Source organism: Phoenix dactylifera, chromosome 3 (genome assembly GCF_009389715.1).
Source record: "Phoenix dactylifera cultivar Barhee BC4 chromosome 3, palm_55x_up_171113_PBpolish2nd_filt_p, whole genome shotgun sequence".
NCBI lineage: Eukaryota > Viridiplantae > Streptophyta > Magnoliopsida > Arecales > Arecaceae > Phoenix > Phoenix dactylifera.
The window spans coordinates 10,559,644-10,586,686 of NC_052394.1; the positions used below are offsets into that span (position 1 = coordinate 10,559,644).

The 27,043-nt window shown below is 39.9% G+C and overlaps 1 protein-coding gene across 1 annotated transcript; it reads left to right on the forward strand.

Moving 5' to 3' along the window:
* The first annotated feature begins 302 nt into the window (after positions 1-302).
* LOC103716045 (sucrose nonfermenting 4-like protein) lies at positions 303-26,441 on the forward strand. Its single transcript, XM_039124613.1, has 14 exons — positions 303-800; positions 1,000-1,252; positions 1,926-2,013; positions 2,822-3,007; positions 8,471-8,605; positions 8,706-8,765; positions 10,739-10,828; positions 17,078-17,212; positions 17,416-17,560; positions 17,696-17,869; positions 18,967-19,030; positions 19,120-19,189; positions 25,704-25,821; positions 25,894-26,441. The coding sequence occupies exons 2-14, from the start codon at positions 1,128-1,130 to the stop codon at positions 26,010-26,012; spliced, it is 1,509 nt and encodes a 502-aa protein (XP_038980541.1). The 5' UTR covers positions 303-800; positions 1,000-1,127; the 3' UTR covers positions 26,013-26,441.
* Positions 26,442-27,043: the final 602 nt, after the last annotated feature.

A 27,043-nucleotide genomic window follows, 5' to 3' on the forward strand; every position in this document is an offset into this window, starting at 1 on the left:
CAATCTGTCACGTGGAAGGCACGTGAATGACATCAGCAACGATCAGTTTGACTCACATTACGTCACATTCGGGATTGCATTGCAGTTAGTTCCACGTCATTGATCAGATAAAGCTGCCCAAAGACGAAACAGCTGATTTGAGCCAACAAGCCTTGATTCAGGGCCCCACGTCGGATTGCATTTTAACACCGCACGATCTAATATCTGCGGCTGAGATTTACCGGATGTGCCGGCCTCCTCCCTTTCATTCCGTCTCCTACCCTTGCAATAAAATAAGCGAAAAATAAGTCGAAAATGCCGAATTTATTATTATTTTTTTCCTTTCATTGCCTCCTTCCCCTCACTCCGTCGTTCGTTCGCTCTCCCTCTCCTCGCCATTTTCCCCTTTTCCTCTTACTCCCAAATTTCCACTCGATTTCGATCTGAAATCGGCCTCGCAAGATCTCTGTTCTTCTTTGCCGCTTCCCGATTCGACGGTTTCAGTTTGTTCTATGGGCAATTCTGGCTTTCTACATTTATTTTTTTTATCGGAAATGTTGAGTTTCTTTCTATAATTAATCTTCACGGTCGCAGTTACTTTTCGAATTTATAGTGTTGTTTTTGAAGTTTTGTGGTTGATTGGAGAGATTGCAAGATTCGGATTAGCTTCGAGTGTTGATCGAGAAGGTGCTGGGTTTGAAGTTTTGAAATTTTAAGCTAGCTCTTTGGGTGAAATCATAGGATTTGCCTGTTTTCCAATTAAGTCAGTTGAAGAGAGCGGCTTTTGGGTGCGAAAGGTGGCATTTTTACGGGATTAATAGGTGATTCAATGCATCCCTTGGTTTTTGGTGATCCTCTGGCCTGGAATGCGTGATCATGAGGGGTCCTCTGCGAATCTGTGGAGGATCCCGTTGCAGGAAGAAACTCAAATTAGGACAGGGTTTTTCCTTGGTGGGTTTTTAGAGTAGTGGAACATGCTCTACCCGATCCTCAGTTTCCATGAGGTTTTGTGTTGACCAGAAGCATCGGAGCAGGAGATGGGTTGTTCGAGAGTGCTAATTCTTTTGTTTTACGGAAGAAACTAGAGGTAGCGGAATAATATCATCGGGCATCGTTTATTGGGTAGTTCTTGTTGGAAGATTTGAACAATGTTTAACCCCGGGACAAATCCTTCACAAGATGCAACTGGAGCCTCAGGTGGGGTGCTAATTCCAACGCAGTTTGTGTGGCCTTATGGAGGGAAAAGGGTTCTTCTCACTGGCTCTTTCACAAGGTCAGTTTCAATTGTTTCCTACCCTTCCCTGCTGTGCTTAATGTGTTGTTTATTAGGTTTCTACTTGTTTTTAGTATACATATAAGTATCTATCTATATCTATCTATGTATCTATCTATCTGTCTATATATATGTAAAATGTGTGGGTATATATGTGCGCGCGCGCGCACACACACACATTGGATTAAGATATACCATCACTGCACTGAGGTTTAGTATCCTTTATTATTGAAATGGTACCCGTAGATGCGAAAACTATTCAATGTGAATCTAACAATATAGAGTGCTAGGAGTTTATGAGTTAGGGGTACCATGAAATTCAGGGAGGGCCATCGGCAATTACGTGGTGTAGCGTGGAAATTGGTGTGGCTATAATCTTGTAAATTTATACCAGACTATACATTATATAGGGGATATGTTCATGCATGTATGTATGTATGCAAGTTAATGGGCATGTGCATGTATGGATCTGCTTCTGACTAGCTAGACATTAAACCTGCTGTTTGTTCAGAGTTATTTTTTTTTCATAGAGAGGATACTTGGTTATAAAATTAATGTTGTGTTTTTGTCATATCATGACCTTCACAGCTTTGGAATTGTGTATGTATATCTGCCACAATATAACTCTTGCGTCTTTACTTCAAACTGATCTGTCTTGAATTATCTGTCTTAGGTGGACTGACCATATAATGATGTCTCCTGTGGAAGGTTGTCCTTCTGTATTTCAAACTATATGGAACTTGGCACCCGGCATTCACCAGGTCAGCACGTGGTTCTTATTCCTATGAATGCTAGGTTCATGATTCTTCATTTTTGTTAGCATCATTCGCCATTTTTAAATTTATGATATGTGCATGGTATCTTGATGCTATTTCTAATTAAATTATAGATTAAATCAAGATCTGCCGAACCTGTATCAGGATCCATGCCGGTTAGCACTGGTTTGGTACAGGGTGAACAGGTGGTTCACTCCAATTCAATAGACCATGATTTAAGCCTTTTAAAGAGGGGTGTGTCTGGGTGGGAACTAGTTCAAACCGGTGCGAACCGAGTGGTTCCACCGGTTCCGCTTTGAACCGCCCAGTTCGGGGTGGTTCAAGAAGGATTTCGAAATTTAGGGCCGAACCAACCTGGTTCCCCGCCAGTTTAGTTTGGTACAGAGTGAATCGGATGGTTCGGCCTAGTTCGGCATGCCTTGGATTAAATAGATGTTGATTTTAAGTTGATTCATTGGATGCATATGTCATAACATAGTTACCTTCCTCACATTCTCAATTGAAATGTTTAAGATCTGAGATCTAAGATCAACGCATTTCTTTACACCGCATAAGACTAAGATCTGAATTATTTTATGAATACACATTCATACAAATATGCACCACATGCAGATATTTATGCAAATATCTGACTGAAGACACCCGTCTGGTGTTCAGCATCACGTCCCGTTAGTGTGTATCCACATGCATTTAAGGAAAAGTATCTAATTATATAATGACTTTAGATGTGTTAATATTCCATCTGTTGCTTTTGGGCCTTTAACTCATTTTCTTCGTGCCCTCTTGTATGCAGTATAAGTTCTATGTTGATGGGGAATGGCGGCACGATGAGCGGCAACCTTATGTGGTGGGAAATTATGGGATAGTGAACACATTGCTTCTTGCACGGGAACTTGATCCAAGACCTGCAGTCTTAAGCCCCGAGGCAGCTGGCAGTAGAATGAACATGGACGTGGACTACGAAACCTTCCAACATGCAGTAAGATGACAATTAGCTTTTGTGATTAATTCTTTTTAGATGGTACAGATTTATGTTAATCATGTACATAAACATACATAAGTATATAAAATGCACATGCATATTTATAGATGTTGTCAACTTGTATAAACGTACTCATATAGGTGTAGATGAACACTTTTACATGCACATATGGATTTAAAGTGTTAATACATTTATTTTTTGAAAATGCTTTTTTTTGTATTCTTGACAATCCAACAGCCACATGCTTAAAATCATACTCCAATAACACCCACATGCTTAAAGTTTTAAGCCATTTTAGCAAAATTGGGCAGCATTTAGTTTGGGATTGCAGTGGGTAGAAGGTCTAGAATAAGCTTTATGCTCGCCAAACATCTTTTGAAAAATAGGCATAAGTAAGGAATGGTATTCCAGTCAAAACTGCTTATGCTAACTTTTCCAAGGGTAGAAATTGTCATATTGCTATTCTTAGCTTAAAGCCCTTAGTGGACCTTCTTCTTTTGTTTTTCTGATCAAAAAACACTCTCAGGCCTCCGCCTTGAGTTATTCTAGAAGCTATTGCACAAAAAGAAAAAAATTGTGAAATAACTATTCCAAAAGGAGCAGTTATCATTTTCCCTTTTTGTTTTCCAAACTTAAACACAGAATTAATGTTTAGATTTCTAATAAGCTTCATGGGCTCTATTCAACACCCACGAGCAAGCATACAAAAAAAAAAAAAAATTGAAGACCGAAACTAGCGATGAGACTTCTAGTCATGTAGATGGTAGTTTTAGCCAAAAGGGGTCCAGTTTGTATAAAAGAAAGTACAAGTAGCAGAAACTGCTAGAATTCGAGCAGTTTTGGTAGTCAAAATTTAAAAACCTCGGATTGTCTCTTAATTTTGTCATATGAAAAACTTCATTTAGTTACGATAGATGCTTTACTAATTTATTCATACGCGAAACAATTATTCACTGATGTGCATTAGGCATTGGGAATGATGTACAATGTGCACCTACCAAAAGGTTTGAATTTCATTGACAACTAATTAGATGCTTCATGATTGAATGTTGTTCATACTTGGTGTCACCTTGAGATTTGTGGTTGCATGTTTAAAGATGTTGAAATTTGTGTTTCTCAAGTGAATATAAAAAGTTATGAATTGAGGACCTGGTCGATATCAGTCTGTATTGGCTATCTTAGATTGGATTGGTGACTAACTGGATCCTAGGACGCACCTAGGACCCCCGGTCCACTTACAAGGGTGCCAACTTTGTCAGTAAAGATTGGTACCAAGTGGGACATGACAAATACTACATACTCTTGTTTGATGCCAACCAAAATGCAGTCAAAAAGGCATTGGTTCCATTTTAACCATTGTCGGTGTTTTAGTAGAGAAAGGAAGGAAGAGGAAGATCATAACAACCCTAATATATGATTTAAAAAACCACAAAACAAGGCTTAGCGACCCTAAAAAAGTCATAAAACAAAGGAAAAAAAGGGGGTCTTGGATTGGATTCAGGACACCTTGGTGTATCGTGTATCAACATGAGGGTTTCTTGCTGCCACAGGGACTTGGTCCCCTAACTGATATCAGGCCTAGATCTTCATTTCTTGTAGAAGGTAGAAACTATTTCTCTTTTGATGCGCAAGATGAGTGTGGCTGAAATGAGAATGCAGAGATGGATGCATGGTAATACAAGAAATTATAGAATAAGAAATGAAGTCATTCACAAAATGATGGAGGTAGCACTAATTAAGGATAAATTGAGAGAAGGATGACTTAGATGGTTGGATAAACATAGGCCGAGGGATGCACCAATATGAAGGAGTGATTTGATATATCTAGAAGGAATATAGAGGGGTAGAGGTAGATCGATTCATATGGGATGACATCATAAGGAAGGACTTGATATCTTAACATCTTTTAGAATGTGTATCTCTAAGCCGGACAGAATGGAGGAAAGGGATTTATGTAGGCAACACCAACTAGTTTGGGATTAAAGCTTAGTTGGATTGAGTTCAGTTGAGCTTTTCTTTATCTTAGTGTTAAAAATAAAAGGATTGAATAGTTTATCCTTCAAACAACAATATTTCTTTCCTAATATGAGGTCTTTTAAAAGGATAATGGCTTAGGAAAGGTGATGATGAGGCTTACAAAAAATGTCACAGGTAAATGATCTTTTGGGAAAAATTGGATATATAAAGGTAGATATGTGGTGAAACTTGAATAGTCAATTGGTTTTTGGATAGTTAAGTTTGACGAGTCTGGGCTAGGATGGGGTGTGGTTTAGGGAGTCATCTTAATGCCTGGTATGTTTGAAAACTTTGATGTGGTTGTTGTATTTTGTAGTTTATATATGTAGGCACACACTACTCATGCTCTCAAAGGTCAACTTGAGCAATATATAAGTATTTTAATCAATACTAACTAACATATATTATAATAAGTTTATTTGTAATTCTTGTAGATGATCATGTATGTATATAAATATATAATATATGTAGTATAACACACACACACACACACACACACACACACATATATATATATGTATATATAAGTTATGTATAACTCAAGTACTGGTCTCGTTCCTAATGGGACCTAATCGAAAGGCGCAACGTCAATTCAAGTGCAAGTCACCGATTGGCTCCTATCTTCTCTTTGAGGAGGTCCCCTGGTTCCTTAGCTGCACCTCAGTGTGCATTTAGCTGTCTAACTTTATATTTTGAATTTTCTTCCTCTAAAGAAAGGGGCAAGCAACATGCACGAGTAGGAAAAATGGAAGTTTGGGCTTTAAAGCGATTTGTCATTGCACAGATTTTATGAGAGATGCTCGTGTGTAAATTTGATCATTGTATTAGAGTTTGTCAAGGAGTACTTGGTGCTATGACCATTGGAGGACCGGTACGCACCTTGAGGATGCTATAGAGTCTTTTTGATTGCTCATCTGAAAACCATGATCTTTGGCTTTAAAACTAAATTATAATTTGTATTTGAGAACTTCCAAATTAATAGGAAGGAAGTTTGATTTGAATGATTCTGGGTTTCTATTCTATGATCGAGTGGTATATAGTATATACATTTACAACTTCGAATTGGATTAATTTCTTCTCAACAAGTAGGCTTGAGCATATGCTAGGTCGTGCTGGGCCAAGGTCTAGTATCAAGACCATGGTACGCCGTACTATCTTGAATCGGACGGTACGGGGCATACCGTATTGTACTGGTACCGATACTCGGTATGGGTGGCGTACCGACACTCGGTACGCAAAAATTTTTTTTACCGTACCATAGCGACATTGTGCTAGTGTGGCACCGGTACATGGTTCGGTACCGAGACGACGAATCTTGATCAAGACAATCCAAACCACTCCCAAGCCTAGCTAGTCGTAGCCTTAAGTCTAAAGATACCGAGCTTGGTTGAGTGTAGTTGCGATCGCCCTGCCTTACCTAGGACAAGTTGGGCCAGTCGGGCTTGGCCAAATGGATTTAACTTGATTAGAGAGAGAGAGAGAGAGAGAGAGAGAGAGAGAGAGAGGGAGGCAAAAGTCATGATAGTGGGTTGTAGTCAGGCTAGGTTATATAATATAAGTAATTTACAATATATAAAAAATATATAACTTATCATATATTAAAATAAAATATATTGTTATATAGTTGAGTTGGGCTAGGCCATGCTATGCTAAAATAGCAAACCCAAGCCATGCCTGATTTCATATTGAGACTAAAATTATAAGACTAGCTCAACTAGCTAGGCCTAAAACCTCAGCTTGAGCCCGGCCAAAATTGGGTTGGGTTGAGCCTGGTTGGTTGGGCTTTTTTTTTTTTTGCATTGATATATCAACAAGAGCTTGGGCCAACGAAATCTTACCAAATGGAGAGACAGTTGAGAGGTGACAAAACCTTTTACTTTCATTTTAAAACCAGTAACCGTAAAAAAGATGGATTGTTTTTGAAAGAATCTTTCGACCGTAACAGGTAGAATTTGTTCTTGTGGTAATTATCAAGTTATTGTAGCTGAGAAAGACCTGGAGATTTGTAAACAATGCGGGTTGTAATTTGTTGATTCTAGGACATGAAGATATCAAATGGATACATCAAACTTGCATGTCTTGTCTCATGTGTGGTATTTGAAATATCTTCCTAGGTATATTGTTAATCTTTGATAAATCCTTTAAAAGGAGTTTGAAGGCCTGGTATATTGCAATGTTTGGTTTGATCAACATATTCATTTCAGTTTGAGAAACTGTCATCCAATCAGATTGAATGGGATTTCCCGGGCTCTGATATGTGTTTTGGGAAAAGTAACATGAAACTCAGAATTATGGGTATTCCCAGTACTACCAAATGAAAGCAATAGATCCATGGTCAATTCTCTAACAAATAAATAAGAATTGCTAGTTATACCTTGTGCAAAAAAAAGCTTTTCATTAAATTAGCCATTCCATGTGAATCCAAAGTGCATCTTTATGCCAAATAAACTCATAACATACTTAATATACATGCGGTATATATATTTACTTGCAGCCAATGAATGTTGAGTAACTTAAATATATTTAGTTGTGAATATGTAATAGAAAATTAGTATTATTTCCCTTGGAAGAATATGAATGAACCTGAGATGGGTGCATGATAACCTTCCACTCATCCTCGTATCTGTAATTTATTTACCTTTGAAGAGGAAAAGACTATGTCTGTTCTATGAATCCATTTGGCAGTGAATCAGGGTTGCCACGTAGCTTCTCCCTCAAAGGGGTTGCCCAAACTCTAAAATAATTAAATATGCTTCAGTAAATATGTGTTGAATAATACTTCGAAGTAATGATTGCCATGTATACATACTCTAAAATATGTATATAGTAAAAAGGATTTTACTTAAATAACTGAAAATACAGGATTAAGTGATTTTACATCAATAATGTGAACTTAATGTATGCGTAGGACAAACGATGATGGAATTGTCCACAATTTGTTGGGGTCATAGACTAAGGACTGTCTGTAATAACCATGGTTTGTGTGTAAAATCCAATACAGCAAACTTGACTTTTTCCATTTCCAAGTTGAACAATGTCCAAAAAGCAAAGGTGGAATTCGTGAAGTGGCTAGGTGAGTGCACAGAGGAAAAAACATCCATAAAAGAACTAGAAGTGCAAGAAGATTATAAAGGAGGAAAAAAAGAGAGTTGAAAGGGGAACAGAAAAGGGTGGAAATTATGGCAGGATGCTTTGATTATCCTGTCTTTTGGCTTTTGGTTGATGCCTATGAGAGCCATTATTGTCCTCTTCTCAGCTACTCTCTATTTATCTCCTTACAGTTGTGAATTGCAAGAAACCAGAAGGTGAAATCTTTAATATTTTTTTTCCAATCATATGTTTTTAGATTTTTAGATATTATTGGTGAGGAATTAGCAGAATTATTGGATTCATCGTCTTGACTCTTGATTGTTTCTCTGTCGCAAATTCTGTTATGCCAAATAGGCTATGTCATCACGTGGTGCCCTGCAAGAGTCAACTTTGACGATATCGGAGGCTGATATAGAGGTCTCTCGCCATCGTATTTCTTCATTCTTGTCCAGCCATACTGCCTATGAGTTGCTTCCAGAGTCAGGGAAGGTATAACTAGTTTCCTTTCAATGAATGATTTCATGTTTTTGTACTGTACTATTGTTGACACTCGCCCATCTTGTGATTCAAAGTGCGCATGTGATTTCAGGTCATTGCTCTTGATGTTAATTTGCCTGTCAAGCAAGCATTTCAAATCCTTTATGAGCAGGTACCTCTAGTCTTAAAGGATGGAATTGATTAACTGTGTTCCAGCTATTTTTATTTGATGATCATTATGTCTTATTGTTTAAATTTCTATGACCTGCAAGACTGCAGGATAGTAAGAACTGATGGAATGTTTGCACTCTTTGATATTTTTCTCATTAATGAACAATGCCTTGAGCAGGTACCTCTAGTCTTAAAGGATGGAATTGATTAACTGTGTTCCAGCTATTTTTATTTGATGATCATTATGTCTTATTGTTTAAATTTCTATGACCTGCAAGACTGCAGGATAGTAAGAACTGATGGAATGTTTGCACTCTTTGATATTTTTCTCATTAATGAACAATGCCTTGACTTTGCACAATCACTTTTTTATTGGCTGTGGGGCACTTTGATTTGCAAAATGCAATGATCAAATATTACTCATGTTCTATGAACATATGCTTGATAATATTAGGGCATAATTATCATAAATAATTTAGAAATGCTGCTTCATCACCAAACTCAGAGAAAAAAATGTGCATATATTGGTTGGTAGATATTAGCACTAATTTATTGTCAAGTTGTTTTAGAAAGAAATTTTAACTCCAAACTGCAGATTGACGCATGAGCTTGCAACATGATCTATAGGAAACTCTGAAGAGAAACTGATACAGAGCTTTGTTGGGTACTCTTAGGGTCTGATCCAATCTATTAGTGACTTTAATTTAGTGGTGGGCCCATAATTATGGGTCACTTTACATCTTGGCAACACATTTACCAGACACATTGGCAAATCTGAATTCATTAGCATTAGATGTGATTATTTCTTTGTGTCTTTATATTGGGTATCCTTCACGCTTTTCTCCTATTCTTATCCATATTTTTTTTTCTAAATATAGATCTATATATTGATATTCAAATTTTATGTTTACCTGTATCCATTCCATCTGACAGCAAAGTATAAATACAAATACGGATATGCATTATCCAATCTATCTCCATTGTATTTTCGTCTAAAGTTAGCAAGATATAAAATAACCAGGATACAGTGGCTGCAGTTGATTATTGCTTGGTACAATCTATTAGAAGATATTTATTTTGAAGTCTGAAAATTAAGGGGAGAAACCTTGTTCATGGGGAGGCAGTAGACCAGTTAATATGTGGGCTTGTGTTTAATTATCTTGTCCTGGCTGCTTCTTAGGTGGCTAGGCTCAACTTAATAGCAATTCATGCATTGCCGCTTGTGGGTGCCTAGTTGCTTATCTAAAAACAACAGGAAATATGCCCCCTGATTGGAATGTTTTGGCAGAGGACTCTGCAAGCTAATTTTAACACAGTAGGATATAGCTCTTATAATAGTTATATCTAATATTGCATTCATCCTTTTGGTTTCTTTTTTTCGAATCCTTGGACCCTAGAAGGTTTACAATCTGGCATTTGGAATCATTCTTTATTAGCTAGCATCATCTGTTTGGTGGCGCATTTGCCTATCATTGATTTTCTCTTCTGTTCTAGACTTCTAGGCTGGCTTATCTTAGCTTTCTGGTTCTTACTGTCTCATCTTTTGAATTCCATGCATCTCCTACTATCAGGCCACCTGAATTCTGTCAAAAATAATCTCTATTAAATCCTTATTCTATATGTTCTAAATTATCTAGCTATGGTTTAAAATTGCCTCCATATCTGGGAATATGTGCAAATTAAATGCGTGTCAAGGAACTTTCAAGTTTAGCTGAAAGATATTTTAAACTTGGCATATAAATCAATTGGCTCTCTAAAATAGAAATTTTTCTACTCTTCTCTTGTTTGATGTCCCTGTCCTTCTCAAGATGCTTTTTATGTATGGATGTTTATTAAGCACATTATATCTTTAGAGCAGGACAAGTTCTTCCACTGTTAAAAACTATAAGTTTGATGTATTATACCTTTGCATATTGATCAAAGCTTTGTCAAGTTGTCATCTATGCTTGCTGTCTGAAATCAAATTGCTTACAGGGAATTCCTGTGGCTCCTTTATGGAACTCATACCAGGGGCAATTTGTCGGAGTGTTAAGTGCATTGGACTTCATATTAATTCTGAAAGAGGTGCGTGTGGAATGTTGTTTCTCACTGGTTTTAATCTTAGCCAAGACAATATTGTTCTTTATTCCAGGAAAATTGCTAGTTGTAGTTGGTTCTTTAGTCATTCTCTGTTAACTATGAATTATGACTGGCTTGGTTTGTTAAATTAAGTAATGCTTTCTGTATAGAGCTGTTTTGAATCATGGAATGTGCTTACTTAGAAAGGATTCCTGTGAACTCTTTTGCAAGATAATGTGCCCATTCCTTGTTGCCTGAATGATAGGGCTTGCTAATGTTTTCCTTCATCATTCTAAAATTGCTGGTGACATGTCCGTTGAATGAATTTACTGCATTGATGCTTAAAGATATAATATGCAGCATAACCCTTCAATAAATTGCATCATTGAAGGAAATTAACGTGGAAAATATTATAGCTAGCATTTTCTTTCCTGAAGAATTAGTAAATAAAAGTTTTACTAAGCTTGTTTCAAGGAATAGGGGTCAAGTTGACTTTATTAGCTGCATCAAGACCCATCAGATTAGACTGCATTCTTAAGCTTCATATTACATGATATAAATTCTTCCTTCTTTCTCGATAAGATTAGTTAAACTCTTTTTACATAGACTGATTTGGTAGTGTAGGACAAGGAATGCTGAACGAGTCCGTAACGAACCGGTCCGATCTCTGATCGGTCCGGTTCGGCATTAAAAAATGGTATCAGCTACAAACAGGTGCGAAGGTTCCAAATTTTTTTGGGCTTTTGGATGCATAAACCAGGCCGAACCAGTGGCCAACCGGTACCGGTACGCCTACCGGTACCGGTACGGCGATCCTTGGTGTAGAATGATTCTATTCATGTGAAACAAGATATCATACCGTATTGAACCGGACGGTACGAGGTGTATCGTACTGGACAATATGGGGTGTGCCGTACTATACAAATTTTGTACCAGTATGCAGTATGGTGAGTGTATCGATACTCAGTATGCTGAACCAACTTCCTTATCAGGCGTGCCGACACAGTAACAGGGTGGTACCGGCATGAGGCCCAATACCGAAATAGCGTACCTTGGTGTAAAATAATTAGTCATTGATTGATTCTGTTATAATAGAACTCGAACAAACACTGTTCATGGCTGTCTCAAGTCATGTTCAGCTCTTTTAACTTGGACCATAGAACTTATGTGCAGGAAAAAGAAAAAAAAAACTGGTGCATTTCTGTCAAGAAAATAATAAAAAGATCCCAGGATCTGTTGTATGACTAGTTGAGCATAACCATTGCCCAATTTCAATGGCAAACATCTTCTTATTCTCCTTGGTGTCAAAAAACTCAATCTACTTTGCTCTCTCACCTGCTTGTTCATTCAATGAAGTTCCTAGCTGACCCGATTACCTTTTGATTTATTTACAATACGATTCCATATATTATAGTAGAGATGTGGTGTTCTTACCATTGGCATCAATATGGCCATTCTTGATTCTTAATTCATGTGCTCCTGTTTCCACTTTCCACCCTATGTATTCTGTTTGTACCAAGGTTTTGCTACAATACTTCTTTATTAACTTTTAATTGGTATAACTTTTAATCCTGGCCATTGGTTTAATAAAGGGTAAAAAAGGAAAAGACTCAATCAATTGCTCACACCCTCCAAACAATCTATACCATGCTCTGCTGTCTCAGTACCGTTACGGACCAGTCTTTCTTCCCACTAGGCATCCCACTTGCCCTTCCTTGCTCGTCGATCCCATTGCACTTCCCTGCCAACCTCAGAACCATTCCTCCTCTACTTACCACTGACTCCTTCCCCCAACTAACTCTAGGGACAAAAAATGGTAGACCAGTCTAGAAACTATATTGATGAATTGGAGGCAGAATGGAGGGGGTGAGATCATTGAGGATGAGAGGATAACTGTTAGCCAATGGAAAGAGGCGGTGGCTGAGAGACCTGATGTAGGGGAAGGGGCAGTCAAACGAGGTGTGAAAATGAGAGGTGGCTGTGGGAGGAGGGGTATCGTGATTGGAGCAAGCATCATCAGGGGAGGCCACAAGGCAAAGGGGGCACAGAAGATGACTACCACAACGTTGCAGCTTAGGGGCCACAGGATGGACTATAAGTGATGGAGGAACTACTTGGCAGAAGATGGATGGAGTAGTAGAGGGGTTTGAGGACACGAATGAGGTGCCCTTTATAAAGTAGTAAACTGCCCTCCGGGTTGAATTGAATCACTAAAATGCTTTCATCTTTCACTTGTACTTGTATAGCTGGTCAGGCATCCACTGCTAAAATTTAAAGATATGAAACCACTTATTTAAAGATGGACTGTTCGAATGAATTCACCTACATAGCTGTATGGATGAGAACGGAGCATTGTAATAAATCCCTTTTGTCAATTGGCAATGCATGCTGGATTATCCAAGAAACCATATATTCTTCATGAGATTCTTTTGTGTGTGATATGAGATTTGTGACTTCGACATTTTAATTCTATATATAACAACAATAAGGCCTACAATGTTCCAACTTCTATGGCATAGAAAGTGGGACAATAAAGAGGGTTCAGGCAAGCAAGTTTAGCATAAATGAAAATGTCATGATGAATGTGTGGTAAGACTAGAAGGGAGATTAAGAAACGAGGATATTAGAGGAGCTCTTGCAAATGCAAAAATTAAGGGCAAATTGATGAGAAATTACTTGAGATGGTATGGGCAAGTTCAACGAAGACATGAGGTGGCTCCAATAAGAAGAGATACTTTAATTTCTATTGAAGGATATAGGAGGAAAGATTTGAGGTGACATGGATGGAGGTGCGAGAAAAGATATGGAAAAGCTTGGAGTTAATCTGAGGTGGCTCTGAATAGGAATTGCCGAATGAGGATATATAAAGTTGATCCTATATACTTGGGAGTTGGGATAAGGCTTGATGATTATGGTTATAGTTATTAATGTTTCAGTTCTATCTACTATTGTTTTTGAATTGGTTGCACATGCAAGCATGTTCAAAATCCCTTTTTGTAATTAGTTTAGAGTACCCTTGGTTAGAAATTATCAGGAGCAGTACTGTTTGTTTGTGGACCCATTTGAGGAGTCTTCCTGCAATTCTTAATTTATCATGGATCCTACTTTTATTTGCATACCTTTAAAGAACAGGCTTGATAACCATTCAAGCATGCTGGCACTTTTAATATGTCATCCAAAAATTCAAAGTCAAAATCTTGTGAATTTAAGAGTATTGCTTTAGGCAAAACAAATTGTTTTTCTCTTTTTCCGCGTATTTTGATTTGCTCATCCTGTGGGTGGTCGTTAGTTAATATCCACTAATTTCTCATTTTTGTCTTTACCAATTTTGCTGCATACATTCAAGTTTCTATCTGAACATTGCACTAATTTTTTTTAAGCTGTGCTGTGATGACCTAAGAGTGTCCCAAGGCTTGCTGAACCGGCCGGTTCAGTATGGGCCGGTTCAGCACGTACCATACCGGTACCAACCCCCACCGGTATGGTACAGTCACATAAAACGGTTCAGGGCCGGAACTGAGCGGGGAAGAAGAAAGAAGAGAAAAAGGAGAAGAGGAAGAAAGAGGAAGAAAGAAGAGGAAGCAAGAAGAGGAAGAAGAAGAGGAAGAGGAGAAGAAGAAGAGAAGAAGAAGGCGCTTCGACGTGCCTCGGGCCGACCCCCTCTCGAGCACCCCGATGCACGCGCAGCCCTCCCAACGGTTCCTTCCTTGCTCGTGGGAGAAGGGGGGAAAGAGAGGAGAAGAGAGAAGGAGAGAGGGGAAGAAAGAAGAGGAGAGGGTTTGGGAAGGAGGAAGAAGGGAAGGGAAAAAAAAAAAATTTCCGCGCGCCCGCGAGCGGGGAATTGCTCGTCCCGTGCGCGATTCTAGGCGTAGGAATCTCGATTCCGCGCGGTTCCCCGCGCTCGCACGATTTCCCCGCGCCTGCACGCGGGGACTAGCGCAAAGCAGCGAGCCCATGCGGGGCCGCGTGGGGCATTTAATGCCACAGAGCGTGTCCGTGCGCGCGTGTCGCCCTCTTTTTTTTTTTGGGTTCCGGTTCGACACCGGTTCCAACCGGTACCGGAGCCTATCGGTACACCGGTTCGGTCGGCTTGGCGGGCACTGGAGTGTCCCTTGAAGAAGGTGCCTTATTTTGATGTTTTATTGTGTATGCGGTCGGTTCCATGTGTATATGTATATTTTTTTGATGGCCTATCTTCTTGCATTTTTAGTTCATTCCAAGAAATGAAATTTGGATTCAAAAAGGCACTGTTATGCTTAAATATATTATATATCTATTGTTGAGTACGACAGCATGGGGGTAGATTAACAGTTCCACGTGTGTATTAATTTATCTGTAATGCAATTCAAGCTGGGTTTTATCTGCACGGAAATTTGAAATTGCAAATTAGTGTGTTGTGCAAAGAAATTGTTGCATATTGTGGTTTGATGAGAGTATCTTTGGTTATGTTCCTTCACATGCATATGGTAATAAGCTATTTGATTATTCATGTTTCCTCTTGATTAGGGGTGTTTTTGAGCTGAACTTCAGCAAGCCTGATCCAGCTCAAGCTTTGCATTATATTGATGGTTTGTTGAGCTTTGTCAGTTTATTGCTGTTTTGACTTCAATTCCAAGCTCAAGCTTACGCTGATCAATATCATGTCATAAATGAGCTGCTAACAAATAGCACATCAAATGCTCCAACTTAAGTTAACATGATTGATAGTAGGTGTGGGTGCAGATTTGGGTACTGGAGTGGAGATATTGAGCTGTCAAAATAGTTGAAAGTTAGCAGCACCTCGGAAGCAGGTGCTAGAGTGAGATTTGAAGAGATCAGAAAACAGGTGCAGAACTGTAAGTAGAAATTTGGAGTAAAGATTTCAGGATTCTCTTTGCAGTCCCATACCCTTTGTAGATCTTTGGAGCAAGATCTCAGCTAGTAGACCAATAGACCTGACACACATCAATTCCAAGGTACTCCCCTTGCATTTCTTATTGAGAATTGGTTGTAATTGTCAACCTCGAGTGGTTGTAAGTGTTCTTTTTGAGAACTAGAATGGGAGCACCCCTGGCTGAAAATCCAGTGATGGTGGGGCTCAGCGCAGGTCATTGGTACCAACCAGAATGGCTTTACCAGTTGCAGTAGTTCGCACCTCAGTGCTTGAAATGTTTCTTAATCATAAAGAAATAGAGCAGCAGACAGTTGAAACATTTATGGTCCAATATGATGCTAATATGAAATATACAAAACTATATATTGCTATGGTGGCCATTGCTCCAGCTCACCTCAAAACTTTTTTGAGCTTAGATCCTTGGCTCCAGCATGGCTTGATTACTAGTTTAGTGATCTTTTGCTGAGTCAAAAACAAGTTGTTCACAAATGACTCATCAATTGAAAAGCCTACCTTTATTAAGGTAACATATAAACGAACATGGTAGCTATCTCAGAACAATATGCTACGATTTCATCATTTTTTTACTTCAAATTGTTTCTTAATTCTCTTTCTATTACCCAATAACTGATCCACAAATATTAGCTTTTTTCTCATAAAATGAGAAAAATAAATTAACTTGGTTAAAATAAATTCTTATGAAAATATTTGTTAAATCATTTTCTTGATCTTGTTAAAAGTTGTTTACTTAACCAAGTTTTTATACTTGAATTGAAAATATGCAAAACTTAATATGTAAAAGTTTATTTTCTTTGGTAGATTCATGAAGATATTGTAATAATTTTGGACTGCATGTGCTATTTATAAATTTATATTCTAATTGGTAGTAATAACTTCTCAAGATTTAACCTTTTGGTGTTGGGTGCCATTTCGGCAATAGAGTAATACTGAAATTATTTGGTCATAAATAATCAATCATTGATAAGGGCTTGTTTTAATGATTGTTATGATACAAACTTAAATTCTAAGAAATGATTGTAGAATGAAAAAATTGGTCTTCTAAGTTTCTAACATCTTTATTTTCTTATTCTAGTTTTGCATTGTGGCCTTCAAACTAGTCATTTTATGCTTATTCCTGTTTGAACATGCATGCTTCCATTATTTCACTTTTGTTCTGAATGTGCTGCACATTTAGTGTGATCTATAACAGTATTGCTACATTAGTTGGTAGTGATTGGATTTGCGTAGTTCTGCAAACATTCTTTTCTTCCTTTTCTGTTTCATTTTCTTCTTTCTCTTCCTTTTCTTCTCCTTGTCCCATAATTTTTTCACAGATCTTTTTAATGTGTTGTTAAATATAATACTGTTGTAACTTTTTGCAGCTTGGTAATCATGGCTCAAATCTAACAGAGGATGAGCTCGAAACTCACACAGTATCTGCTTGGAAGGAGGCAAAACAACAACTCAGTAAGCAAATGGATCCACATGGAAGAACATTTCATAGGTGGCTAATCCATGTAAGTTCCCATGAAATTCCTTTCTGTTTCTTTTAAAATTTGGTATGGTGTGTTCGCAATTCAGTGGCATGCATAATGCCTTTCAAACATATCATTTTGTTTGGGTAAAAAACTTACATCTAGCATGTCTTTTCCCATTTTTCATCTGTCTTTTGTAAATGCCATCTCAAGATCTATATATTGAATGCACTCGGTGTCTACAGGCTGGCCCCTATGATTCACTGAAAGATGTTGCTTTGAAGATTTTGCAAAATGACATTTCAACTGTTCCAATCATTCATTCTTCATCATCGGATGGGTTGTTTCCTCAGTTGCTGCATATCGCATCCCTTTCAGGAATACTTAAATGTAAGCTCTATACTATCTCCCTTGCCCATGATCATATGCACCTGTAGTTGTAATTTCTTTTGGTGTTACTTATATACAAGCCTCATTTAGTCCATTCATTGATGTAATGACAAGTGCTGTAATCTTAATTTTCAGGTATTTGCAGGTACTTTAGGCATTGTTCTAGTTCTTTACCCATTTTGCAACGACCTATATGTACTGTTCCTTTGGGCACATGGGTCCCAAAAACAGGGGAGTCAAATGGGAGACTGTTGTCAATGTTGAGACCCAGTGCAACACTTGGTGCTGCCCTATCTTTGTTAGTGCAAGGTGGAACTCTCTTTAATTCTTGATAACCAAATGAATTAAATGGTAATTGTAATTAGATCTTGACAAATACATTGTAGTTACCATTTGTTTTATCATGGGCTTTGGTACTTAGTATAAGTGTTATATGTATGCGTTATCATCACTTTCATTGGGCCAAAAGCAAAAGTTGAAATATTATTTCATTTGTGCAAATAAATGCATATCAAAAGTTCTATCATTTCTATTCTTTGTTTCTTCTCCTCTTAGTTTTTCCAACTTCCTCTCTGCTATGTATCGGGTTGTTAACACGTTGTCTACAATAATTGTTGGCAAAAGTAAGATATAGCCAAGCTGATTTTGCACTCCTAGGTTAAGAATGTCTCAAAATTTAGCTAGAAATGTGACTCTCAAGTCTCAACTCCGGCCTTGGCTTTGTTATTGGAAGCATGTTAGGTGTGGGTACGTGGAAGCGGCCTCTAAAACAAAATACTAAGAAAATGCTTAGAAAGTGGGAACGAGGATGAGTTTCCGAGGAGACTTGGAAGCGGGTGCACTATCCTAAATGGAAAATTCTCGTTTTTAAGGTCCTTGGACATTCTTTCTTTTTTGCTTTTAAAACATTTTCAATTTTACAGGGCTTGCCCACCTGCTAGGAATGTCAGGACTTGTAACTGTGAGGATGACTTGTAATTCTTAGGAAGATCTCACCAAACTAGCATAACTAGAACCTAATGGCAATTATAGAATAGCCAAATGTAGCTCATTTTTTATGCTAAAAAGTGACTAATTGAATTTATTTGGATGAAATTTTTAATTGGTTTGTTACATAGATGCATCCTTTTGAATTTTTTAAGGGATCAACCAGATGTTTTGGGAGGTATGCTTTTGGCTGTTATAAACCATCGCATACATCACTTGAATGCAAATACAAATTCGTTATGGCCAGTCTTTGTGCAATCTCTAGTATTATTTTTTAAGTGCTAAAAGATACTGAATTTTTTTTTTGTTTTAGTTTCTTTCCAAATAGATAATCATCTTAATTTCTGTGCGAGTTTCATGTTTTTATTCTCTTTGCCAAGCATCTTGGACTTATGCTACTGTATTGATTGGCTTCACAGCTGGAGTTAGTTCAATTCCAATAGTTGATGACAATGACTCTTTGTTGGATACATACTCTAGAAGGTACCCTATGCTTCAATTTAGTGTGACGGTTGAATGTTTTAGTTCCCTTTTTGTTTTTAATGCAAAAACTTTGGTGATTCTATGCCCAGTGATATTACAGCTTTGGCTAAAGATAGAGCTTATGCAAAGATTCATCTTGATCAAATGAAAATTCACCAGGTAAATACTGATACTTCTTTTTGGTGAACCTTGGGGAAAAGTGCACTAAATTAATGGTTCTAACTTATTATCCATGAATTGGATATTTTTTTAATGGGTTTTAAAATATATTTTTCTTTACCAGACCGTCAATGTTAAGGTTTTGTAGCCTAAAGATATTTTGTAATAGTGTGAATGTCACTATTAAAAGATATAGTTGTTGGACCAAGATCTGTAGGATTGGAACGAGCACCCGTGCTGGTAGGTCGGTGGTATGGTATCGTGCCATGCCATCCCAATATGAACTGACAAGGGAGAGGGCTGGAGGAGAGAGGAAGAGAGAGGGAGGAAAAGGGAGAGGGAGGGAGGGAGAAAGCGGGAGAGGGCGGTGGAGGGAGGGGGAGAGGGAGAAGAAAAGAGAGGAGGAGAGAGGGAGGGAGGGAGGGAGAGGGCGGCGGAGAGCGAGAGAGGCCAAGGGAGGGGGAGAGAGGGCTTTTGACTTCACTTTAAAAAATTTCAAAATGAAAAAAGTAAAGTCGGCAAGATTTGCCGGCTTCACTATAAAAATTTCAAACATATATATAAAGGGGCTGAAGCCTCTATCTCATTTCGAAACAAGGGCTCTGCCCTTGTTCTGGAACCATGGGGCATAGGGCTTCGAAAGCCCTCTCTCCTCTCCGCTCTTTGCCTCTCCCTCTCTCTCCCTCCCTCTCCCTCTCCCTTCCAACCTCTCTCTCTTTTCCTCTCTTTTTTTCTCCCTCTACCCCTCTCTCATTGGTTTCTCGATTTGAAGGTCGGAACTGTCCCGATCGGCCTCCGATACAGCTCGATACCTCCCGAACCGTCTGGGACGGAACCACCGACCTTGTTTGGACATTGACTTTCAAGTAGCTCAAAGTGGATTTAATGAAGTATGTAGTATTTTTGTACTATTGTGACTAGGATTGAATGTCCAACATTATCACCTATATTTGGAATGGTGAAAAATTTTAATGCAAGAAGAATCAGATCATGCACCCTTTTATACTTTTGAAGGGTTATGGCAATGACTACGAGTGAGGAGCTCTAATGGTGTCTTGTGGAAGTATATGGGTCTAAAGTTCTTTAGGCATTTTATTGTATTTGTTAAATATTATTTGTAAATTTCATCTAAAGAATGGGTTAATCAGACAACTTTTTTGAATTATTTGCCATCTATGTTCTTTTTTTAAAGAAAAAACTGAGGTCTGCCTCTAACGTGGTTGTTATTTTATATTTGGTTCTAGTTTTTGTTTAATTCGTGGCATGTGAGTTGCTTTATAAAATATGTATACTCAAGGTTAGCCGAACTGGATGGTTCGGACCATGGTATGCTGTACCGATCGGTACCGGACGTACGGTACCCGTACCGATGGGTACCAGTATCGGTACGCCTGGCGTACCGCATACCATACCGTACCAACACTCGGTACGTCTATACTAGTGCGGCACCGGTACGGGGTTCGGTACCGGTACGGCGAACCTTGGTTCGGACCCTACTGAACCGAACTGATCAAGAATCAGAATGGTTTGGGTGGTCTGGAAGGTTTGACCTATAATAAAATCCTAAGGCCTTCCTAGTCCCCTCTTCCAATCTCGCTCGATTTTCCTCTCTCTCTCTCTCTCGATCTCTCTCCCTTTCTCAATTGATTTCTCTCTCCCTCTCTTGATCGATATCTCTCTTCTTCTCTTGATCGAACCGTGCGACAGCGACATCAATGGAAGATCTTGTGATGGTGATGGTGAATGGGCATGGTTGAACAGGTACGACTCTCGACCGATCGATCTCTCCATCCTCTCCCCATCCCTCTCTCTCCTTTTCGACCCCCCACCTAGATTAAGTTTAGGGTTAGGGTTTTCTCTCCCTCTCCCCTCTCTCCCTCTCATTCTCTCCTTTGCTAAGGCCAGCACTGCCTTCCTCTATATTTCTCTCTATCTTTCTTCTCTCTCTCTCCTTCCTCGCCCTCTCCATCCCTCCCTCCCTACCTCTGTTTCTCTGATGGCGGACCACTGCAGGGAGAAGAGACAAAGAGGAAGAAGAAGGGAAGGAGGAGGAAGAAGAGGTTATAGAGACGCAGGAAGAAGTGAAGAGAAGGAGGAGGAAGAAGAAGCAGAAAGGAGGCTAGGGTTTTTTTTATTCAATCATTCAATTTCTAATTCATGAGAGGTTGGCCTTTATATAGGCCTTACATCAGGTCAATCAATTGACGACATACCAAATTTGGATCCTCAATCAATTGACTAAGTCAACCGATTGATTACATACCAAAATCGATCCAATCACTCAATCTAATTACACGACTTAACAACTAACCAAACTGACTCGACCAATAACAAAAGTAACTAACCAAACTGACTCAACCAATAACCAAACAACTAACCAAATTGACTCAACCAATAACCAAACAACTAACCAAATTGACTCGACCAATAATAAAAGCAACTAATTGACTCTATTATCTGAATGAGGGGCTTTGATGTCCCCATCAACTCCTCCCAGATGGAAAAAACTCGATCCCGTCGAGTGTAGGTCTGGCCGGAGAAAATTCTGCAGGCACATGGGCTTGGAGAGGGAAGGGAACACTGCGGGAAAGGAGCCTGTGGAGGGATTAGGGCGCGTGGGCCTGGGCAACAGTGGGCCGGCTGAAGGAGCCTGAGGAAGCCCGCGGTGGGTCGGGCCTGTTGAAGAAATGGGCCCATTGTTGTGTGAAAGGGGGTTGGGGAATTGATGGGCCGCAGGTCACAGGAGGGGGGGGGGGGGTTGTTTTGGTGTGTTGGACCCGAGGGCCTTGGTGGCTGCAGGTCAGAAAGAGGGGGGAAGGGGTCTGATGGGCTCGGGTGAGGGTATGTTGGCCCGATAGTGGGATAAGCGGGGAGAAGGAGGGGGGCTGAAACCCTGGGGAACCAAAAATGGGAGGAAGCTGGAGGAGAGGACAGCGGGTGGTGGAGGGCTTGAGGTGGGAGATGATGACCAAAGGGAAAGTCAGAGAGGGAGAGGAGATGAGGGAAGCGAGGGGGCGGGGGGGGGGGGGGGGTGGGCTGCGGCGGAAAGAGAGGGAAGGCGGAAGGGCAGTGGACTTGTGAGGAAGAAGGCGGCGACAGAATGAAGGAAGAAGGTGGCGACGGGATGAAGGAAGAGGGCAGAGAGCAGCGAGCGGCTCGCACAAGGCGGTGCTTGGAGCCGGAGGACCTCGGGGACGTCGTGGTGTGGCGGCTGTGGCGCGGTGACGACGGCGGTGGTGGACGGCCACGAGGGAGAGGGCGGTTCCGCGGCGTGAGGGGGCGGCCGTGGGGCGGTTTGCGGCGAAGATCCAGGTGGACCTTGGCGGAAGGAGAAGCGGCAGGCGGCGGGGCTTCAAGGACTGCAACGTGGCGTTGCGGAGGGGCCGATACTTGTAGGAGGTGGCGCTCGGAAGATGGCGGCATTGCTGGCGTTGTGCACGGGGATGAGGGCGGCCACAAGAGTGACGGGTGGTGGGGAGGAGCAGCCGCAGGGGTTCTCCCCTTTTTCTTGGCGAAAACCGAGAGGGAGGGAGAAAGGCACGAGTCGAGAGGGGAGGGGTTTGTTAAACCTTTATTTTTTTTGTTGAAAACGAAGAGAGAGAGACGAGAAAAGAAACTGGATCGTGGTTTTGGTAGCAGGGGCAAAGATGGCGTGCTCTGATACCAAGCTGATAGCAGACCACTGCAGAGACAAGAGAGAAAGAGGAGGAAGGAAAGGAGGAAGAAGAGGTTATAGAGACGCAGGAAGAAGAGAAGAGGAGGAAGAAGAAGAAGCATAAGGGAGACTAGAATTTTTTTATTCAATCATTTAATTCCTAATTCATGAGGGGGTGGCCTTTATATAGGCCTTACATCATGTCAATCAATTGATGACATACCAAACTTGGATCCTCAATCAATTGACTAAGTCAACTGATTGATTACATACCAAAATCGATCCAATCACTCGACCCAATTACACGACTTAACAACTAACCAAATTGACTCGACCAATAACAAAAGCAACTAACCAAACTGACTCGACCAATGACAAAAACAACTAACCAAACTGACTCGACCAATGATAAAAGCAATTAATTGACTCTATCATCTAAATGTGGGGCTCTGATGTTCCCATCATTCTCCCTCTCCTTGTTTCGGTATGCTCTGGCACGACATGGTAACGACTTGTACCGTACAATACCAGTAACCGACCGATAAGGGTCATGGTACCAGTTTGGCGAACCTTTATATGGAAATAGGACTAACTGTTCAAAAAGTGGTCTAAAGGACCGAGCAAAATAGCTGAGGACCAATCATAATCAAATGGAAGTCAAACAAGGGACCAAGTGTTTCGTTCCTTTTTTAAGATGGTCAGTCAACTTGCCAAACATTATATGAAATTTTATCATTTGGCTTTTAACTAGTCATTTCAATGCTAAAATTATCCATTTAATAACCCTTGAGTTTAAGAAGTCTTATTTTGTCTAAATGATTCTAGGTCTAAGCTTGTATTACGTTATTTAAGTTTTAATTTGATTAGAATTTCATTAGGTTCATTTTCCAATCTCTGTACTTTTTAAACTTTAGTATCAAAATTTGCTATCTTGGTCCTAGGACTTGTGAGGAAGAAGGCGGCGACAGAATGAAGGAAGAAGGTGGTGACGGGATGAAGGAAGAGGAAGGTGAGCGGCTCAGACAAGGCGGTGCTTGGAGCCGGAGGACCTCGACGGAGGACGTCGTGGTGCGGCGGCTGTGGTGCGGTGACGACGGCGGCGGTGGACGGCCACGAGGGAGAGGGCGGTTCCACGACATGAGGGGGCGGCCGTGGGGTGGTTTGCGGCGAAGATCCAGGTGGAGCTTGGCGGAAGAAGCGGCAGGCGCGGGGCTTCAAGGACTGCAACGTGGCGTTGCGGAGGGGCCGACACTTGTAGGAGGTGGCGCTCAGAAGATGGCGGCATTGCTGGCGTTGTGCACGGGGGTGAGGGCGGCCACGGGAGTGACGGGTGGTGGGGAGGAGCAGCCGCAGGGGTTCTCCCCTTTTTCTTGGTGAAAACCGAGAGGGAGGGAGAAAGGCACGAGTTGAGAGGGGAGGGTCTTGTTAAGCCTTTGTTTTTTCTGTTGAAAACAAAGAGAGAGAGAGACGAGAAAAGAAACTGGATCGTGGTTTTGGCAGCAGGGGCAAAGCCGGCCTGCTCTGATACCAAGCTGATAGTAGACCATTGTAGAGAGAAGAGAGAAAGAGGAAGAAGGAAAGGAGGAAGAAGAGGTTATAGAGACGCAAGAAGAAGAGAAGAGGAGGAAGAAGAAGATGAAGCAGAAAGGAGGCTAGAATTTTTTTATTCAATCATTCAATTCCTAATTCATGAGGGGTGGCCTTTATATAGACCTTACATCAGGTCAATCAATTGATGACATACCAAACTTGGATCCTCAATCAATTGACTAAGTCAACCGATTGATTACATACCAAAATCGATCCAATCACTCGACCCAATTACACGACTTAACAACTAACCAAATTGACTCGACCAATAACAAAAGCAACTAACCAAACTGACTCGACCAATAACAAAAGCAACTAACCAAACTGACTCGACCAATAACAAAAGCAACTAACCAAATTGACTCGACCAATGATAAAAGCAACTAATTGACTCTATCATCTGAATATGGGGCTCTGATGTTCCCATCATTCTCCCTCTCCTTGTTTCGGTATGCTCTGGCACGACATGGTAACGACTTGTACCGTACAATACCAGTAACCGACCGATAAGAGTCATGGTACCAGTTTGGCGAACCTTTATATGGAAATAGAACTAACTGTTCAAAAAGTGGTCTAAAGGACTGAGCAAAATAGCTGAGGACCAATCATCATCAAATGGCAGTCAAACAAGGGACCGAGTGTTTAGTTCCTTTTTTAAGATGGTCAGTCAACTTGCCAAACATTATATGAAATTTTATCATTTGGCTTTTAACTAGTCATTTCAATGCTAAAATTAGCCATTTAATAACCCTTGAGTTTAAGAAGTCTTATTTTGTCTAAATGATTCTAGGTCTAAGCCTGTATTACGTTATTTAAGTTTTAACTTGATTAGAATTTCATTAGGTTCATTTTCCAATCTCTATACTTTTTAAACTTTAGTATCAAAATTCGCTATCTTGGTACTGGGCCTATATCGGTACTATATTGGTATAGCATTAGTATAGGGGTCGGTTCGGCATATGATACTCGGTATGCACTTGAGTATCGGTTCAATACTAGTATGGTATAGTATCCTTGGTATAGGGGTGAACCTTGCTTAGCGCACACCCTCTTATATCGAGTTGCTTTATCTTATCATCTGTATATCTCAACTTTTGCACAACAAATGCCAAAAACTTACCCTAATAACAAAATAAATTAATTAAACCACCAACGAGAACTTTCTTTTTTCTTTATCTTTGAAATCTTCAAGGGCATGTGCCCAACCATGCCTTAAATGAATGACAATTTGAATTATCTCCTCTCTCTCTCTCTCTGAGATAAATTCAGGCATTGCAACTTGGACAAGATGCAAGTGCTCCATATGGATTCTTCAATGGGCAGCGGTGCCAGATGTGTCTTCATTCTGATACTCTGCAGAAAGTGATGGAGCGATTGGCAAATCCTGGTAATATCTTGTCTTTAGAAAGTTCAGGTTTCTCAATTGTAATCTCATTCTTGATATCCTCCTCGATTTTAGGGGTCCGGCGTGTTATCATTGTCGAAGCAGGAAACAAGCATGTAGAAGGCATTATTTCTCTCAGCGATGTATTCAGATTCTTGCTTGGTTCACCTCAAGCATCAGCAAGTACCTTTTAATTATACTGGCTTGTGATCACATCATTGGCCTACCAGGCAAATGGAATTATTTGTCTTCATTTCTTTCTCTTCTTAAATTAATAGGCCTCATTGGTTTAGAGCCTGGTTTCTGTTGAGAAGGCAGAGGTCTGTAAATGAGGAGTTTTCTTTTACCCCAATTTTTCATAATTTTTATTTCTATACTTTTGTTTTTGCTGGCTTGGATGATTAAATCAGACCCCAGTTCCTCAATTCTGCATGCTGCCAACGAAAAGGGACCAAGAAAGAAAGGGATAAAGATTAGAAAGTGGGAGATGAGGCTGAATTTGATGTCGTCCAAATGCTGTTGAAGTAATTAAGTGGCAACTCACGTCATGCTCATTGTCTTTTGAATTATGTTATTTCGATTGACTTATGAGATTTAGGCGGAATGCAATTACCATCTTCGCTGAAAGTAGTGAAAACTCCTTAAGCTATGTTGGACTTTGCTGATTAGGTTTTGGGGTTGACAGCAGGTTGGATTTGCTTCTGCTGTAAAATTGGATTTGCTTCAGTTGTGAACTAGATAGCATTTATGCCAAAGTTTTAAGCAATAGCAGTAGAACTGTTTTAAATAATACCATACCAGTAGCCGACTGGTATAACCATTACAGTATAAGGGCTGTAGGCATATGAAAACAGGCCCAGCTGATCAAAAATTTGCTTGAAGGACTAGACGAAATAGCGAAGGAGTAGTCATCATCAAATGGCAGGCATATAAAGGACCTTCTATGAAATTTTATCACTTTAGTTTTTAACTAGTCATTCAATGATAAAATGAGCTATTTAATAACCCTTGAGTTTAAGAAGTCTTATTTTGCCTATGATTCAGGTCTAAGCCTGTATTAGGTTATATAAGTTTTCATTTGATTAGGCTTTCATTTAGGTTCATTTTCACCTTTGTATTATTTAAATTTTAGCATTGAAATTTTCTATCTTGATACTAGGTTTCGGACTGGTTCTCAATCCCTATCCCAACCATCCTTCCCCTCCCTACCAACAGTCTACATAAA